Source organism: Macaca fascicularis, chromosome 7 (assembly GCF_037993035.2).
Source record: "Macaca fascicularis isolate 582-1 chromosome 7, T2T-MFA8v1.1".
NCBI lineage: Eukaryota > Metazoa > Chordata > Mammalia > Primates > Cercopithecidae > Macaca > Macaca fascicularis.
The window spans coordinates 47,479,176-47,500,115 of NC_088381.1; the positions used below are offsets into that span (position 1 = coordinate 47,479,176).

General features: G+C 35.4%; 1 protein-coding gene across 8 annotated transcripts in view; it reads right to left on the reverse strand.

Annotated features, from left to right (window-relative positions):
• The window catches only part of UACA (uveal autoantigen with coiled-coil domains and ankyrin repeats), a 100,606-nt gene that overhangs the window by 18,119 nt on the left and 61,547 nt on the right, over window positions 1-20,940 (reverse strand). For 2 of the 8 annotated variants that reach the window (XM_005559943.4, XM_005559944.4), the window contains exons 3-12: window positions 18,449-18,537; window positions 14,726-14,790; window positions 13,881-13,938; window positions 10,818-10,888; window positions 10,605-10,711; window positions 7,745-7,926; window positions 6,239-6,276; window positions 3,091-3,159; window positions 1,254-1,361; window positions 257-289 (exon numbers count right to left, since the gene is read on the reverse strand). In XM_005559943.4, coding sequence (XP_005560000.3) covers window positions 257-289; window positions 1,254-1,361; window positions 3,091-3,159; window positions 6,239-6,276; window positions 7,745-7,926; window positions 10,605-10,711; window positions 10,818-10,888; window positions 13,881-13,938; window positions 14,726-14,790; window positions 18,449-18,537 — 820 coding nt within the window. The remainder of the gene's footprint in view (window positions 1-256; window positions 290-1,253; window positions 1,362-3,090; window positions 3,160-6,238; window positions 6,277-7,744; window positions 7,927-10,604; window positions 10,712-10,817; window positions 10,889-13,880; window positions 13,939-14,725; window positions 14,791-18,448; window positions 18,538-20,940) is intronic. The other 6 variants (XM_073996147.1, XM_073996146.1, XM_073996148.1 and 3 more) reach the window with 3 other exon arrangements.

A 20,940-nucleotide genomic window follows, 5' to 3' on the forward strand; every position in this document is an offset into this window, starting at 1 on the left:
CAAGTTTCACAGAAAGTAAGACTTTCAGAAGCAATAACAACAAAATGCCTACAATAACCTATGCCACTATATTCAAAACATCCTTTTATAGTCATGTGTAGATTTTGAATTTCCCTTTAATAACCAGAAATAGAATCCAGGTCTGTATCTCAATTCAGGACTTAAACCTACTATAGCATCTATAATTGAAGATGCTACTATAGCATCTTCAATTCCTAAAACAATTTTAATGGTTTAAAATAAAATGTCATCCTACCTCGCTTTCCAGATCATCAGCAACCATAACTTCCTAAATTTAAAAAGAAGACAAAATATTTTCATTCTTAAAAGCTTATTTTAAAAGGCATGAACTTGGCAAAGATCTTTTAAAAAGACTGGCACATGTCTTTAAGACTGGGGCCAAGGATATGAGAAGAAGATAATGTACCACCAATTCTGTTGTATGAGTTGTCTTTTATTCTTCTCACTATCCAGGTTCAGAAGCACTTTTGATTCTCTTGAGAATCTATCAACCAACAAGTCCTACTTGTTCTTTGTCCTCATATCTCCTGTCTACTCTTTTCTCTCCAATCCCATGGCCCTAACTATAGTTCAGCCTTTTGCTTTTGCATATGTTCAATTTTAGGAAAATCTAACATAGATAGCAAGATATTAAAGTGATACAGAAAATTAGAATCAGAAGGACACAGCTGTACCAATCACGCAGTTACTTCTTACTTTTGAAATGCAAATATCACATAAGATTTCACCTGTGATAAGTCCTGTACATAATAAAATGTATATTTAAAGAGTGACCTGATTGTACTAGATTTCATATATATTCTACTTTCCCTCTAAAAAAATGATTCATGGATATTTCTTGTATTTCCAATTTTTTTATACAACAAGGAATATATTACGGGTCACTGTTTCTGTGATTTTGTTCACCACAGTGTTCTCTGGAGTGCCCTCTGATTCCCCCTTACTTCCTTCAAAATTCAACAGAAGTACTGTCTCCCACAGGAAGTGCCCCCCTCAGAAGCTGCAGCCCACAATGATCTCTCCTCACTTTCCTGAACATTCTTTACACTGTCCTTACTTGTTTGCTTATGCTACTTTAAATGTAAAATTTCATGTAAAAAGCCTGGTCCCCAGTAAGATTTAACTCCTCTGAAATGCAATGAGCTAATTTTACCTTAAACAATCATTAACAATTTGCTATTGATGATGTAGTAAGACAGTTTTTTGATTTTTTATTATGCAGATTTATTTACCTCATTCAGCTGTAACTGTAAACCGTTGACTTTATCCAAAAGTATTCGTTGTTCTTGCTGAATTTTTCTCAACCTCTCTTTCAAATCTTCATTTTCAATCTCCAAATCCTTAAATAATAAAGACAACAAGGTACCAGGCCAATCTTAAAAGAGCAAATTCTTAAAGAAGAAATTTTTTAAAAAGCAGTTCACTGTCATACAGGTACATACGCATGTAAAACACTAAGTACAAAGATACAATAATTTCAATGATATGCCAAGGATTTAAAATCTACAGATCAAAAATAAAATAGAAAATTACTATCCTATAATAGCTAATAAATACAAGTATATACTACAAGAGGGCAAATCATCATAATTCCAATAAAGAAAAAATAAAAAGCATCCAGACACAGAAAAGAGCAAAAGAATATGCCATTTTAACTTTTGCTTAAGATCTCCCAAATTGGCCGGGCGCGGTGGCTCAAGCCTGTAATCCCAGCACTTTGGGAGGCCGAGACGGGCGGATCACGAGGTCAGGAGATCCAGACCACCCTGGCTAACCCGGTGAAACCCCGTCTCTACTAAAAAAAATACAAAAAACTAGCCAGGCGAGGTAGCGGGCGCCCTGTAGTCCCAGCTACTCGGGAGGCTGAGGCAGGAGAATGGCGTAAACCCGGGAGGCGGAGCTTGCAGTGAGCTGAGATAGGGCCACTGCACTCCAGCCTGGGCGACAGAGCGAGACTCCGTCTCAAAAAAAAAAAAAAAAAAGATCTCCCAAATTTATGAGACTCTTCTAATGTTTTTGTTGAACTTATCATCGTTTTCAGTGCTCTGGTAAAAGATAAAGGCTCGAATTTAAGGACATAGTTCATTTTCTTACACTACATACGAAACTAAGAAAACCCAAATAAAATGCTTTTATTATTTTGAAAACAGCTATTCAATTTATCATTTAACAGTGTTTCAGTCATAAAATTAATTATGGGTCCTTCCTCTAAAATAATCCTCATAATATTATTTGGAAACTTTGACCAATATAAAAGCTCAAAAGTACTGTGTGGTTAGTTTAACAAAATTATTTTTCTCAATCAAAATAGAAAATACTTCAAGAAAAAAATCAGATTTAACTTACATTAATGATCATCATTTTTAATAGTATAATTTTCCAAAACAAACACAAATGTATGGTTTATATCACAAAACAGACATATTTAAATCAAATAGTTATATAAAGTTGCTTTTTCTAATGTATATTAAAACAATACTTTCTACACCATACTTCTAGTGTTATATAATTAAATTTTTTAATACTGGACTCAAACATTGATAACAAAAGTCAATTCTTTAAGACAAGATTAGGCAGCCAGGCACGGTGACTCACACCTGTAATCCCAACACTTTGGGACGCTGAGGCAGGTGGATCACCTGAGGTCAGGTGTTCGAGACCAGCCTGGCCAACATGGTGAAACCTATCTCTACTAAAAATACAAAAATCAGCCAGGCATGGTGGCACATGCCTGTAATCCCAGCTACTAGAAGGGCTGAGGCAGGAGGATCACTTGAACCTGGGAGGCAGAGGTTGCAGTGAGCCAAGATGGTGCCACTGCCCTCCAGCCTGGGCAACAAAGCCAGACCCCATCTCAAAATAAATAAATAAATAAATAAATAAATAAATAAATAAATATAAAATAAGAAGAGATTAGGCAAAAAAGAGAATCACAAACAACGTTAACGAGTGTCCCTTTCTTTGCCCCGCTCATTTCACCCACTCTCTTGTTTCCTCTCTTCTCTCTCAATCCCACTACAAATACTGGAATTGTTTTTAAAGGAAGATACCACATTTTTTTCTTTTTACCTGAATATTTTGATGCTCCCTCTGATGTGACTTCACATTTACTTCATCTTGCATGTGTGTCAAATTTCGCTTTGGTAAAACATAAGAAAACACGGGTCAGCAAGTGTGAGAATACAGAAAAGTATATTTTCCTCAACTGGCAATACACCAGGTTAGTGATTTTCAGTTTATCCAACATTAGCTGCACATAACACAAGGTGGCAGTGTTTCTATTTAAAACCCCAAAATGTAAAGGACCTTTAAGATCATATTTTAAATAAATCAAGTATAATTTATTTAAAAATACTAAATAACAAATTTTAAAATATGATTAAGGATTTATTTTAACTAAAGTCACAAAATTTTAAAAAGAAGAATTTGTAATAAACTCATAACAAAAGTTGGGCTATAAAGCACTGCATTGCCAACTACTCCTAAAAGAACTCAATTAAAAAAAAAAAAAAGGAGGAGGAAGGGGAAGTCACATAAATTTTGAAAGACAATATGGAAATTATTTACTTCTCTGAACACCACCAAAATAAAATATCAAGAGGTATGGTAAGGAAGAGACAGACAGTCCCTCTGACCTGAGCAATATAAAAAGGTCTCTAAATAACTTGGTTGGGTATATGTTGTTTTTGTAACTTACTGCTTTGAAACTTTATTCCAGCTTAGAGATTTGCTTTAACAAAAACACAACATAATCATTAAACAAGAGAACAAATAACTCCCCTATTAAAAAAACCAAAATGATCTTTAAATCTCCACAATAACTAATGTAGAAAGCTATTTCTTTCTTCCTAATTAGTTTTTTAAAAAAAACTACTGCTTTAATTCTTCGAGATAATTTTCTCATGTTTTGTATTATTTGTTTACCTTTGTTTGAACAAGTTTTTAAACTATCATTCAAATGAGTTTGGATCTAGAACCAGAGGAACAAGTCCCATTTGAAAAATATTCTATGTCCACAATTTGGCCCTAACTATGTTTCCAGCCTCATTCCTTCTACCAAAGGACTGTTCTTCAAGTGGAATCTGACATCTTCTCACAGCTCACCTGATCATACCACTTTCATTCCCAGTCTTCACTTCAGAATCCTCACCCACGGCCTCCACTATACCTTAACTCAGACACATTAAGTCAACCCCATCCTTTAATTAAAATCCATCTTCCTGACAAACCTTGTTATTAGCACACTAAAAGAACCTCTCTTGCACCTCTGGCTCCACTTAGCAGCGATCTGATCACATGCACCACTGATTAGGGGGCACACATCCTGCCTTCTGCCATCTGGTAGTTACTGGTGGGTACATATCCAAAGTCCTTATCATACAAGGTCCTTCTTAATCTAGCACTTTGTTACTTTAGCAGCCTCTTCTGCTCTCTCCACGATGGGCACATCACTCCTGTCACACTTGTCTGCTGCTGCTCCATGAACATGTCTAACCTGCTCCCTCATCAGGGGCTGGGCACCTGCCCTTCCCTCAGCCTGTGAGGCTTCTCCCACAGACCTCCACCCACTCCCTCTTCATCCTTTAATTCTGTTTTGTTTTGCTTCATAGCATCTGCTATGATACTAAATATTCCTTTGCTTATTGTTCATCTCTCACTAAGCTAGGAACTCCATAAGGGCAGAGACTTCGTACACTACAATATTTCCAGCACTTAGAACAGTAGTTGGCATGTTGTAGATGTTCAACAGATATCTGTGAAAAATTGAGTGAGTCTTACATTTGCAACTGTACTGTAGGCTTCTTGATAACAGAGATTACATGTGCCTTAGTATTTAAAAAAAAGTCCTATTTACAGCATATATTTAGTAAGTATATTCAATAAATGATAGAAACACAGTAATTAGGAGCAGTGTGTCTTTCTGTTCCTAGTAGAATACTAACTCCTTGTATTCACCTCAATAATTCCTAGAGCACTAAGCCGAGCACCATTCCCATATTAATATTCAATCATTCTTTTTATTTTAAATATCTATACCTTTCAGAAATCATTTTTCTCTGATTCTGTGTGAGATGGCTAGTACAGTCATAGCAGTGTACATTTTTTTCACTCTACTCACACTTAGGTTATATGAGGCACAGGGAAGAAGGCTGGAACAGTTGCTCCAGATGGAAAAGTGCCAACAGACATGAACCATGCATGAACATATTAACTCAGATGGATTGAAAAGGAAAACAAGCTTTAATGCAACTTTCATGATAAGTGCAGCAAACCACCATGGCACATGTATAGCTATGTAACAAACCGGCACAGTCAGCACATGTATCCCAGAACTTAAAGTAAAATTTTTTAAAAATGTAGCTTTCAGATTCAGGTGAGAGGTAGAAAAATGACACAAGATGATGATCAGAATTGCTCAAGATACCTGATTACTTTCTCTTCAGGGTTTGCAAATGCTTAGGTTCCTCTCTCTAGAGAAAAGTTGAAAGCCTGGAAGGAACAGTCAGCAGGAGAGGAAAGCTGCCTACACTAGCTGTTGAGCCACAGTACTGTAAACTAACCCCACTTATTTGAACGCAAATAGATTAGCAGAAAACATAAGACATTTCACAAACTGGTACATCAAAACAGGGTTAAACAGTACTTTAATAATAAATTTAATGCAAAGCATGAATTGTTTCATGTGTTGGTATTCTGCAAAGTCCTCAATTAAATACACACAGAAAAAAAGACTGAAGAAGAAATAAAAACGCTAACAGTGGCATTGAAATCACAATATATAATCAGTTTAGAACTCTGTTTTCTTCATTTCTTATTACATTTAAAGAATTTTCCCATAACAGTAAATATTTTGTCCTATTATTAAGGGAGACTGGGGGAAACTGTCTATGATCTGCCAAGCTAAAGTTCATCATTTAACAAGTTACAATGTCTCCTACTTGAAAAAGTTGAATGCTTGCGGCCCCAATCAGGAGGCTATTTCTTTCCCACTGGATACCTTCACTGAAACTGAGATCTACTGTCTCAAGTTAAGTGACAGTATCTTGATAGGACCTCATGATCTAAGTACCCAGAATCTATATGGGCTTGATTAACTGAGAAGAGAGATAGAATGCATTAAAACTCAGAATAGTTATGCATAACTATTAACTAGTTTTACTAAGCACTTTAAACTGTACAATACATATAATTCTTTAACATTAAAATTAATATCTACCTGTTGCAAAGATGGTCCTTTCTTCCAAAGTTCTCTCCCTAAGATTTAGAGAAAAAGAGAAACAACAAAATGGCAGGTTAACTTGGTGTAGATATACATTCCCTAACTATACAATTGAGTCAATATTGAATAAATAAACTTTAGAGTTTCCTCCAAAGCTTACAACTTTTTAGTTTTATTTCTAAAACATATGCTTAAAACAATAATGAAATCTCACTTTTGCCTATCAAATTAGCAAGGTTTTTATACCAACATTCAAGTAGGTAGGATTAAAGACTAAGGACGGGAGGCAGATAAAAAATGGGAAACTTATTTAGGATGGGTATGGTGGCTCACACCTGTAATCCCAGCACTTTGGGAGGCTGGGGCAGGAGGATCACTTGAGGCTAGGAGTTCAAGACCAGCCTGGGCAACACAGCAAGACCCCATCTCTACAAAAAAATATAAAAAATTAGCTGGCCATTGCGGTACCCGCCTGTAGTCCCAGCTACTCATGAGGCTAAGGCGGGAAGACAGCTTGAGCCCAGGAGTTTGAGGTTGCAGTGAGCTATGATGGCACCACTGTACTCTAGCCTGGGCAACAAAGGGAGACCCCATATCTAAAAAAAGGAGGGGGAGAAAATTTTAAAACCTCCTAAATTGGGAGGCAATTTGTCAACATAGACCAAAGGCTTAAAGAAATGTACATGCCCTGAAACTCAGTGATTCAATTTCTAGGAACTGACACTAAAGGGTAATAAAAATATACTAAAATATTTATGCATAAGGACAGTCACAACCTTTGTGTACTAATGAATAATTATAAATAGCTTAAACACTACATGTAGAAAATTGCTTTATTAAATGAAACTTAAACAGAATCTCATACACCAATAAAAATCATACTGTAGAAAAAGTATTTTTGAGGGAAAGGCCTTCAAAATATGTTACATAAAAAAGTAAGCTACACTTCAGATTTACAGGTGAATTCAATTTTATGGGAAAAGACTAGAAGGATATTTCTCAAAATGTTAACAGAGGCTCCTCAGTGGTAATGAGTGACTAACTTTATTCATTGTGCTTTTCTGTATTTTCCTGTTTAAAAAAAAAACATAAAAAATCATGGCATAGACATTTGATAAATATCAGCTTAATATTTTATATACATGTTTAAACAACGATTCTTTCTTTAAAACTTTCTAAGTATAAAAAGCTGGGAGGTTCACCCCTTCTCATAAAAAAAAAAAAAATTAGTAAAACACTTCACTCTTCCTTCTCAGTTCTGAAGTTATTCCAGTGTCTTAGTGTTCACTGGATAAACTAGATGATATATGCAACACACACTGCCTCAAAGCAAGTGACTATAATGTAAGCAAGCAAATCCATGTTGTAGAGGGAGATGAACCAATACTATTTATCAGTAAGGAATGTTTTGTTTCTTATAAACTGTAGTTCTACTACCTAAGTCTTTTAAAAAGTGGCTCTTTGTTAACGTGGACTTTTCTAGTTACAGAAAACTGCTGATACCTTTGTTGGTATTTTCCGATGCAGTCTTCAACAAGGTTAGAATGTCCAGATTGTCACCAATTCTTGCATAGTAAGAACTATCATGGCCAAGCGCATCCAGCAAGCTTATATCAGCACCATTTTTAATTAAGACTTCTACTGCATCTCTGCAACCATATTCGCAACCTAGCATGAGGGCAGTTCTAAATGGAAAAATGGAAGAGCAAAAGACTGAGAAAACTCCAAGGAAATATCGCAGAAATATTCTGCCCGAGGCTCCCTTCGTAAAGAATAGACACTACTTTTAAGAAGTCAAGCCTGTTACAAATACAGATTTTACTTTACATTTTAAACTCATTGCATTTATAAAAACATTTGCTTTGTATCTTACTTTGCAAAGCTAAAATTTTCTATGTCCTTAAGTCCTTTAATTACTTCTCCTACCAAACCAACCTTTTTTTTTTTTTTGAGGCGGAGTCTCACTCTGTCGCCCAGGCTGGAGTACAGTGGCACGATCTCGGTTCACTGCAAGCTCCACCTCCCAGGCTTACACCATTCCCCTGCCTCAGCCTCCAGAGTAACTGGGACTACAGGCGCCTGCTACCACGCCTGGCTAATTTTTTGTATTTTCAGTATAGATGGGGTTTCACCGTGTTAGCCAGGATGGTCTCGATCTCCTGAACTCATGATCCGCTGGCCTCGGCCTCCCAAAGTGCTGGAATTACAGGCGTGAGCCACCGCGCCCGGCCCAAACCAACCTCATTTATTCCACTTCTTCAAGGTCCTACGGGTAAATAATCACCACAAAAATTTTCCACAACTGATACTGTCACTCCATGTGTTCAAAACCCAGCTTTTCTAGTCCCTTCATGAACTGAACCACATCATGCAAACCTCCCTTAAGAATCCCTTCTCCTCCAAGAGAAGTATCAGATTCCATTCCTGATGTTCCTGCTTAGAAGAACCTTGATTCTTCTAACTGGAGACCTTCACATCTTCAGATTACAACTAACCCCATGCAACATGGATCACTGCTTTATTCTGCTGCAATAGAAACACTGGCACTCAAACATCTCACAGTACATCAGCAAATACTAATCATGCAACAAAATAATTGTCATGAAAATCTAGAAGGACACTAGAAATTATTTTGTCTAATCCTCTATATTTTAGGGTTGAGCTAACCAACACGTAATGAAATGAAATGACATATCCTATATCTAACTCTGTCTTCAATTGTAAATATTGGATCTCTTAAGGAAACTGACTCTTGCCTTTTCTCTGTTATGTATGCTGTGTTTCTCATATTCCAGCCTTGTCCCCCAACTCCCCTGTAGTTGCTGATAAGAAATTCTGTACAAAACCGGCATTAACAAAGTTTTGTTATTTAAAAAATGCTACATATAAAACAGGAAAAAAAGAAACCTTGAATATACAGTATTAGAAACTAAGGTTATAAATTATGCTGAAAATCATCTGCTATTTAGTCTATACAATATACACTGCCCTGCCTCACTGGCCTTTTGTGAATGCCCAATGAAAAAACATAGATAAAGTGCTTTGAAAAATATAAAAGCTATAAAAAATGCAAAGCATTGTATGTAGATCAACCAGATTATCTCTCCTTGATCCTAAATTTTAATTTAATTAATTAATTTTTTTTTTTTTTGAGACACAGTCTTGCTCTGTTGCCAGTGCAGTGGCATGATCTCAGCTCACTGCAACCTACTCCTCCTGAGTTCAAGTAATTCTCCTGCCTCAGCCTCCCGAGTAGCTGGGATTACAGGCACACACCACCACACCTGGCTAATTTTTGTATTTTTGGTAGAGATGTGGTTTTGCCATGTTAAAATCCAATTTTCTTCATCATGCTTGGAATCAGATGATAGTATCCACAAGAAGAAAGTAATACTAAAAAGCCACTTTCTTAATCACATCATTTAATTGCTTAAGAATTTCCTCCTTTGAGATGTGTGAAGAAAACAATTACAGCTATAAAATCTGACAACTAAAGACTATTTTTTATACTTTTACACTTCTAATAAACTACAAACAAAAGAATACATGTTTGTAAGAATAAAATTAAATCAACAGAAACCAAAAAGTTTACTAGTAACTAACTACAAAAATCCCAGAAATTTTAGTTTAATTTATTGTAATATTTGAATTAAATGGAAGGGGTGTATTTCAGATACTTTGTGACCATAAACATCAGAATTGTAATACAGCAAGCACCATGATACATTAGACCTACAGACAGAGATAGGGAGAATTCTGGATAGAAATTATTAGAGCACACCAACTAAAATAGTATCAAATACAGAAGCAAAAATAAAGCAAGGGACCTCTGCAGTACAGAAATGGACAGGTTCAGAGGAGATGGCACTGTACCCTGGCAGAGTAAGGAGAGAAAACACCTTGAGAAAATCTATACTGAAACATGTCAAGTTCCAGAACACTCAAGAACCACTTTACTCAAAAGATTCACTAATGAAGAAGTAACTATAGATGTACTTTTTAAATTCTTCTCCTATGTATCTTACTTGCACCCATTTCATTAAAGAGTTTTTTAAGCTTAAAACACCTAGGATAAAATTCCTCTTTCCTTCAGTTCTTTGAGCCAAACATAAGGCCTAATCACTGCTTTTATTCACATTTACCCTATCATCTTCCTCTATTTCCCTCTCCTCCTTCTTTCTTTGGCAGATTCTGAAGAAAACTGACAAGTAGATGTTAATTCCAAGGAAAAGCAAGCCAGGGAAGGGGAGAACCCAGGGGAAAGAAAGGCCAAGTTGGAGAACAGAGCTGCTGCTTTGACTTGGCCTTTCCATCCCTGTGTATCCAGCTGGTATCTGGGAGCCATGATAAAAGAATTAATTACCTGTTTTGTTTGTCTCTGGAATTAACATCCGCTCCTCTATCTATCAGCAGTTGACATATTGTTGGCCTACTCATCTGAGTAGCCAGAACAAGTGGTGTCCGCCCGTCCTAAGCAAAAGGAAAAATAAAACAGCATTAAGACAACAGATCTCCCAAAATGTAGAAGTTAGAATACATTAGTTGAAATGAGAATAAACATCATAGACTAACTTACTACATCTTTGGCATTCACAGAGGCCCCATGGTCACAAAGCAGCTGTATGCTAGAAGGACAATCTGCCATTGCTTTAAGGAACAAAAGAAAAAGACAAATGGTGAACATCTGTTGGTAAGACACATGGTGTTTTTCTAGGTCCATATAAGGAATAAGTTCTTCAGTTTTTAAACTACCAAGCTTCACATCCTTCACTCTTAGTTTAGCATTATAAGCATCAATTTTTCATCTGAAAATGGATTAGACAAGATAATATTATAAATTGTCTACAATTTATTAGGACCAAGGAATAATGTCAACCTTGGAGAAGATAAGAACACACTACTATTCTAAGGATAAGCACAGATAATAAAAATCAAAGTTAAATTTTGTACTTACAGTATATTTTTAAACATGGCTATAACTGACTTGATCCTTGAAGTGTTGGCTCAGTTTTTTTAAAGAATCATATCCGTTTTTTATAGAACAGTCACAGTAAGTAAAGTATGAATCATACAATCCATATTTCTCATAAAAGCAGAGATTGCAATGTCCACCTTCATGCAAAGTAAGATCATTTTGCTAATAATTATAAAATCACATTACGTTTCTTTGACTAACACTATAGTTCATATTTATATTAGGAAAACTTATGTTAAATTCATAAAATAGGATTATGTTTACAATCCCCACAAATTTTTTAAGGCTTATGAGTTGACATAAATTATAAGCACAAAAAGTACTGACAAAGTGAGCATTTCTTTTTTTATTTTTTTTTTTTGGTGAAATAACAGAATTAAACCAAACATAAGAAAATCAAGTAAATTTTCACTTTTTGTCTCTAATCCAGCAAATCTTTATATAAAAGTATAATCAGCTTTAAGAAAAAGATAAACTGAACTTGAATACATTAATTCAGAAACTGTAAAATTAGCGACCCTTTAGGTCCAATTATAAATGAGAATTTAAAAATGTAAAGCATAATAAATTCCAGAGTTTACAGATTACTAGACCATGAAGAACCACTTAAAACCAAAAAGAGAAAATGGTATATACCACCCAGAAATCCTAGACTTTGAGCTAGACGAAGTAAATGAGTTGGTTTATACATCCTCTTCTTTGGGAGTATGTGGGAAGTAGGGGCTTTGGAGATATTTGGAAGGCCAGAGGGTTGAACTGTAGCAGAAAATGCAGTATTTTACCAAAATTTGTTCTCCTCTTCTTCTACTATAGAGTAGGTGGAATATGACTAGTCACCTAGAGAGTTTATTTCTGAGCCTCCTTTGCAGATAAATATAGCCAATTGATTTTGCTCCTATCAGTAGAATATGAATGGAGAATAATCTACTACTTTCAAATCTGAGTTCTAGACTTTGGGCATGTATTCCACTAGGCTCTCTCCTCCTTCCTGCTAGCTAGAATACGGCTATGACCGCAACTCTGCTTCAACGTTGTAGTTAAGGAAGATACCCAGAGTTAAGTAGAGAAACAAGATAGAAAGAATTCAGTTTTAAAATGACCATGAGTGACCTGTCAATATATATCACTCAACAATTTTTTAAATAAGCATCTGATATTAGAGTTATTTTGTTATAGCAACTTAGTTTCCATCCTAGCTAAAGCATCTAACTAATAAATATTAAGATTTCAATTGGTCAAGTTGTACCAGTTTTTAAAGCAGGGATAATAAAATACATAGTTAACTCACAGGGGTCACTGTGAGGCTCAAATGATAATGGAAAAATGCTTTGCAAATACAGTAATACCCTTCTATATTAAAAAAAGAAAAGAAATGTATTGTGTGAGAAATTATCATACAAACACATAAAATACAAAAAGTAAAATTTTTTTAAAATAAGGTATAAAATTTTGAAGGAAATTTGAAGTATAATATGCCTTCAGTGCAGACCACCTTAATCTACTGCATATATTCCATATATATGAAAAGAGAAAGTAGACTGTTTTTTTCCCTGGCCTTATAGTTAAATGTAGGAATATCAGACTTAGCAAGAGGTCAGGCTATCTTACATTCCAAAAATAGCTAAATATATAACTTTTTTCAAAGTACTTTCTTTAAGACACCTAAAGAATAATGCAAATAAATTTAGACACACAAGTATAATTAATAAAATCTCTAAAAATTATCAGTATAGGCCGGGCGCGGTGGCTCAAGCCTGTAATCCCAGCACTTTGGGAGGCCGAGGCGGGCGGATCACGAGGTCAGGAGATCGAGACCATCCTGGCTAACACGGTGAAACCCCGTCTCTACTAAAAAAAATACAAAAAACTAGCCGGGCGAGGTGGCGGGCGCCTGTAGTCCCAGCTATTCGGGAGGCTGAGGCAGGAGAAGGGCGTAAACCCGGGAGGCGGAGCTTGCAGTGAGCTGAGATCCGGCCACTGCACTCCAGCCCAGGCGACAGAGCGAGACTCCGTCTCAAAAAAAAAAAAAAAAAAAAAAAAAAAAAAAAAAAATTATCAGTATAAATCTCTTTTAAAATATAGCGCATTACAGTGATATGAAATTCAGCATTGACATCTCTAAAGGAAAACAACTATCACCATTAATTAAGAAATTATTATGTGCCAGGCACTACTTATGATTTGATTATACTTATTAATACTACTTATTGCAGTAGTATTATTAACTTCATTTTGCAAATGAGAAAAAAGAGGTTCAGACATGTTAATTAGGTAAACATAGTTTAAGGAAAGTCTTCTTCCCATTTCTCCACTTCCCAAAGATATGTAACACACACACACACACACATTCTCTGTTTCTCTCTTTCTCTCTCTCTCTCTCACAAACACACACACACACAGCTTGGAGCTCCTTGTAAGCAGGATTACAGTTTATCTACCTTTGTACCTTTAGTATCTAGCAAACTGACTGGCCTGTAAATATTGACTGAATGAATCTTTTTAAGCTGTATAATATAATAAATTTCTAATTTGTGCATGTGGATTTTTAACACTCTCTGTTTCTCCATGAATTATACAAATATCTATGTGTTAAAACTCTGAAATTAATTCAAATGACTAAAACATTTTAACAAATATTTGTATCCAAGGGAAACCTCTGCTCACCTGCATCATGAAGTGCAGTTCTTCCCTGCAGGTCTGCATGCTCAGTGGGACAATTGTACTGTTAAAATAAAGAAAATTTAGTAAAGTAGGAGAGTTTTATTTTAAAATTAGATATCCAGACTCAGATGAACAGCTGCTATTTAATCTTAAAATATTCCACTTATCAAAGAAGCTAAAGACTATCAGACAATCCATTAAATATTTTGACATGGAACAAATACAGTAACATTATATAACTAAATTAACAATATTTCACCAAACAGGAAACATATGGTACATTATAATGAATGGTATGAAATACAGGAAAATATGTATTGTTTGGGTTTTTTTCCACTAAGAACTAAAACTTGAGATACTGAATCAGAAAAGCAAGTGAGTTCTGCTATGAAACGTAGTGAATATGTTTTTAAAAATATATGACTGAAATCTTTGATGGGAACTTTAGCCAACTAGTTAGAATTTTGTGGTTACCTGATTAAAAATGTAATAATATTATGTAGTATAAATTATCTATGTTTGTATAGAAATATACAGATCCTATGTTGTATTACTTTATCTTACATGATAGTCTAGACAACAGAAAATTCCAGCCTTCAGTTATGTCAACAGGAAGGTCAAGCCTTTGTTATTTATTTTTAATACACCGAGTTATGCAATTCACTTCCCTCAGAGTTTTTGTTCTTTATTGTTCACATTCCTTCACAAATGATGGAAAAAAATATGTAAGCTCATAGTCAAAGTTAGTTTACTATTCTCTTTGATCTAAAATTCCAGAAACACATTAAAAATACATCTATGATTTGTAGTCAAAATAATAAAGCTAAAGTATTAACCACTTCCACTACCTGTAGAAGTTTTTGTAGGCACAATGCATGTCCATACTTAGCAGCCAGGTGAAGAGCATTTCTCCCTATAAATAATTTAAGATACATGTGAAGGATTATTTTCTTCATATGTGAATTGAGGAGTTTTATAGAAATATGATTTGTGTTTTCCAAAACTAGTTGACAACATACTTAATCTGTAAGTATACTTTCAGTTTCCAAAGATGTTTCATCTAGTTTGATATTTTAGTAAGAGATGATATACGTACCAAAACAATGAATGTAGAAAGAAAAACTAATTATACAAATCTATAACAAGCAGGAACTTTGTTGTATTCACTACTATATCCCCAGCATGTAGAACAGTACCTAAAACACAGCAGGTAATTAAATACTGGCACAGAGAAAAGGGAAAGGAGAGAAAGACAATGAGTAAAGAAGATGGATAAAGAAATACCGAGATTTCACATTACATTTCCAAATAGGCAGTGCGGACACTGAAAATTGAGAAAGTTTAGAAGCGTAAGGCATAGAAAGGGTATTCCTTAACTGATTTTCATGCTTTGGCTAAAATTCAAAGTTTATTATGTAATTGTATCTCTGAAAATCAGACAGCTCGTTCAAATGTAATTTGTATAAAACGTGCATTCTAAAGGAAATGCCAAAGGGGGTAGGGAGGAGAGTTATCAGGTAATCTGAAAGGTTAATTCTGAATACCAGAAAAGAAACTTGTAGGAAAGTTCTACCTCCAAACACTATTTTTGCTAATTATATTTCTTTTTCCAAACACCTCTTGGATGGTGAAAGATATAAGGATTTAACCAGACTATTCCAACTTCTAACATTTAATGCTCTTAATTTCCCTCTAATCTCACAAACTTCTTTTCTTTTCAATTTATCCTTTTAGAGACAAGGTTTCACTCTGTCATGCAGGCTAGTGTGCAGCCTCATAGCTCAGTGCAGCCTCGAATGCCTGGGCTCAAGCAATCCTCACAGCTCAGCCTCCAGAGTAACTGGGACTACAGGCTCATGCCACCATGTGCAGCTAATTTATTTTATTTTGTGTAGAGATAGGGTCTCACAGTATTGCCCAGACTGGTCTTGAACTCCTGGCCTCAAGCAATCCTGCTGCTTGAAGTGCTAGGATTACAAGCATGACACATCACACCTGGCCACAAACTTCTTAAAATATAATTTGGGGGCCGGACACGGTGGCTCATACCTGTAATCCCAGTACTTTTGAGAGGCCTAGGCAGGTGGATTGCTTGAGCCTGGGAGTTTGAGACCAGCCTGGGCAACATAGTGAAACCCCATCTCTACAAAACACATAAAAATTAGTCAAGTGTGGTGATGTATTCCTGTAGTCCTAGCTACTTAGGAGGTTGAGGGCAGAGGATCACTTAAGTACAGGAGGTCAAGGTTGTAGTAGACATGATCATGCCACCACACTCTAGCCTAAGTGACAAAGCGAAACCCTGTCAGAAAAAAACAAAAACGCCACAATTTGATTTCACAAGTAGACCTTTTTGCTAGAAAAGTAATTTATGTTTTATTCATCTTGGAGGGATAAATAAACTGGCTTTCAACTTTTTGGTCACTTCTGTGTAGCTGACTAACCAGGCTGCAGAACAAAATATAGTGAGTCCAGGTCTTTCAGGTTTTTCAGTAAGTACAGATATAATATATTCAACCATACCCAAACATCCTCTAATTACAAGTCGATCAGATGTGATCATTTCAAATTTCAGTTCGCTCCTGTTCATGAACAAGTGTCCTAGAAACATTTCACATTGTGAAAAGTGACTAAAATAACTGTCATTTACATGTGAAGTAAGAGATAGCATGGAGTGGAGATGGTAAGGTTAGGCACAGTGGCAAGAGTACCTGGTGTTCTACAAAATGGTACAGAAACTTGATCACATAAAAATGTCAGGTCAGGACTAAGGAAACACCAAATCTAGCCAGTTGAGATATGGCAGCAAAAAATCAAGGAAACATCAGATCTAAAGCATACCAACATAAATTACAATACAGGTGCATAGCTGGTAAGACCTAAGTAACAAATATCTCAAAACTGCACTAATTTGAAATCTAGTCATTTTAAATACACTTATATATTAAACAGCACTTAAGATAATACACATAAAGATGTGTGTTCAAATTTAATTGCTGTAATGTCTGGATTATAACGGACATTACAGCAATTGAGAAAAGACTCTTGTATTCAATAAAGGACAACTCTAGAGACAAACGTAATAAAACATATCCAATGAAAATATAAATAGCAGCAAAAACAAAAGACAGGAAGAGTTAAACATGGTATGTTGGGGTACAATATATGAAATAATATCTGCTGAGCTTGGGAAAGCATTTGAGCTTGATCTGCAATGAAAGAAGGCAGGCAGAAGTCACTAGATTAGCCACTAGGCAAAATGTCCAGAGCAGAAAGAATACAGGCAAAAACAACAAAGACACTTGTTTGAATTGGAATCAGCATAATAAATAGTCTTAAGAGCTCTGAAAAGGCATGGTTAGTCCAAAATTTCTAAAAATAAATGTTCTTCTACATCAATGGAAAGCATATATAAGCAATAAACACATTTCTTTGTTCACTCAAAGGTAGCAGATAAATTGAATTTGGTCTTCTTAGAATCCGATGTATTCTTAATTAAAGATTTACCTCACTATTTCAATTATGATCTGTCTCCCTCTCCTTCCCTTCCATTTCTAAACACAATGCTGGGTAACAGTGATGTATTTATTTGCCCATACATGGAATCACAGGATAAAAAACTGTAAAAACTAACAAACAAAACCTTTTAGTTCTGAGTCAACTCCTGTATTTAACAGAAACACAAAGTAGAACTGCAAAGAACTAAGCTGTCAACAGTCCCAGAGAAGTGAGAATGTTTATCCTGATAGATAGGAAACTAGCACTCTCATGGAACAAAAGAGATAGTTATATTCAAATACTTAAAGGTCTACCTTTGATGTACAAACTTCTGTTGTAAGATTTTAAAGAACAGACAAAGGTACAAATAAGTGTAAGCAGAAAACTGAGTAAGAAATACATTTTGATTCTCTATAAAAAATGATTTTTTTATAAACATAGCTAGGTACAGAATGGGTTCCTTATGAGGCATAACGGTTAAGAATACAGATTCTGACTGCGACTTAGCTACTGAAGGGCCTTGGGCCAAGTTACTTAACAGCTCAGGGCCTCAGAACCTCTCTGGGTTGATGTGAGGATAAAATGAGTGGGTAAAGTGCTTAGAAGAATAGCTATTAAATGTTATATACACGTCAGCTATTCTCGTTATTATTGTTGTCCTTGATGATAATGCTGTTATGTGGCAGTTAGTTCTCCATCACAAGAAACATCCAACCAAATGCCAAATGACCTCACAATAGAAAGAATTCATTAATCAATAGTATATGAATATAAACTAAATGGCCCCTAATGGTTCTTCAAAATCTGAGATTTTAGGATCCTGTAACACTACTTGGACCTGCACTAGAATTCAGGTCTCCAGCTGCTCATCAATAAAGAAATCCTTTCTCCTAAATTCCCTATACTTGACCTATCCCACAATACCTCAGAAGTAAACTTTTTCTCAACTATTTAAAAACAGAAAATTGAGATGTCTCTCTTTAAATCACATTTAAGTCTGAATAAAAATGTTAGCAGTGGACAATGTTTGTTTTCGCTTTATGTTTTACAATTAACTACGGAGGTAAACATACCTGCAGTGTCGCTGGTTGTAATATCAACTCCATGTATAAGGATGGCATTTAAACACTCAAGATTTCCCTTTGAGGCCACAACATGGAAGCTAAACAACAACAACAAAAATTTGTTATGCTAAGGAAATGACCAAAGGTCACCTTAAATGTTACATTAATGTCACCCTTTATTCAACACACACTCACACACACAAAAAAAACACACAAACACACACGTTTTAAAGGCTACATTAGAACACCAATATATTTAATTAAAATTTTAAAAAGACACCTATCCTATTTACATAAGCAGCCAATACTTTCTAAAAATATCTGCTTAGAACCAATGAAATATACGAATGTGCAAAAGCCTTAATAAGAGAAAGTTTACACTATAATATCATTAACTCTAAAGTTTATAGCAAAAGCACTGCTGGTTGGATCTTAATAAATGCACTGAAAATGTTCTATCAGATTATTTTATTTAGTTTCAAATAGTTTCATTATTTTATTTAGTTTAGCAGAATGCTGAGGCCAAAGACAGATCCAAACACTTATCTCTTCTTTTTAGAATTATCAAACTAAACCTAAGAAAAGTCTTCAAAACAACAAGCTAAACTACCCTTAAAATCACAAAAGAATCAGCGCCTTCCTCCCAAACATTACCAACTAATTACCAACTACCAGTTAATTCTTCCTTCTGTTCAAACGCCTGGGCTTGTATGATTGGCTTAAGTTTCACATGAACGGGAATAATTGAATAAGTTTCCTAATAAGGCAAGTTAAAGTTAAAAAACTAACTTTAAGCTATCAAGTATTCAAAATGCTAGGTAACAATATTTTATTATTTATTTGATCATCTAATATTTTATTAATCAACAAACACAGAAATATTTTGTGTGCAGTGAGAACTGACATTCTGTGAATCTATGAATTATGCTGAGTTCAACAAAAAGAACTGCCACTGACATTGAATATTACTCTGCAAATCCAAACTGGTAAACACAATAGTTGTTGGCAAAGGATGTTGAACACAAGTAGAAATAGAACTGAAGCCTTAAGTAAGTGCAATAACCATTCTAAAGATGCCAGGAAACAAAAAATGTGAAAGTGCTCAGCAGGTGCCAGGATACAGATACACTGTTGAAGCCCACTCTCAGCAGAGGTCTTCCCTGACCACACACCATTAAAATTGTTTACATTTCCCCATTCACCAAAACGTTAGTACTCCTAGTTCCCCCAATGCCTGCCTTTATTATTCTATATAGGATTTAATATTTTGTAATAGAATAAATTCATTACTTTCTTTATAGTCTATCAATCTCTTCCCGCTCAACTCAATGAAAGCAGGGATTTTTGTCTAGTTTTGCTTCCTATTACATCCCCCAAACCAGTAACAGTGCCAGTCAAATGACAAACCCTCAAATATTTGAATAACTGCATGCTTGGAGACAAAATCTGATGATAGCTTACAAATTCATTTCCAGATATTACAAGACTCAGTCTTGCGAAGCTATTAGTATTACGATGGATATAAATGCAAACTATAGACCAAGCACTACCAAGTAAAGCAGGTTTGTGTACAATCTGAATTAGAAAGATGTTTCTGGTAAAAGAAATACAGTGGTCTTAAGAATCAGGTAAGTTCTCCTTCTACTAAATTAAATCGCTGTAAGGCTGAGTATCTCTGCCTTATAATCCCTCTGCCACAATGAAACTGGGAATTATACTATGCAATGCACCGTAAGAACCTTTTGAAGAATGCTAATTTCCTTTAGCAAAGGTAGTCTCCCAACAATCTTAGAGATATCATTGTTTTTTTTTGGTTTTTTTTTTTTTGGTTTTTTTTTTTTTGAGACGGAGTCTCGCTCTGTAGTCCAGGCTGGAGTGCAGTGGCCGGATCTCAGCTCACTGCAAGCTCCGCCTCCCGGGTTCACGCCATTCTCCTGCCTCAGCCTCCCGTGTAGCTGGGACCACAGGCGCCGCCACCTCGCCCAGCTAATTTTTTTGTATTTTTAGTAGAGACGGGGTTTCACCGTGTTAGTCAGGATGGTCTTGATCTCCTGACCTCGTGATCCGCCCGTCTCGGCCTCCCAAAGTGCTGGGATTACAGGCGTGAGCCACCGCGCCCGGCCGAGATATCATTGTTTTGTTGTTTGCTTGTTTTCATTTCTTAGATCACAAAATGTGGAAGACCTCTTTCTTCAAAAGAGATCCACATTATAATGATGATGTACAAAAGGTCAGAAATCACAACAAATCTACAATGCATTAGTAATGCTGATGTGCTATAAATAGATGTGCTTTGGAAAGAAAATATATCAATCATTAAAACATATGCAAAGAATTGTATAGGAAATTTGAAAAATTGCTTTATAAAAATACTGTTTTGCAATTTAAAAAGCAACTCTTTTTTTCTTTTAAAAACATGACATGGACTTCTTCTATAACAAGAGATATATGTAACTTGGACAAACGTTACTACTGAGGACAACTAGAAAAGCTGCAAAAAA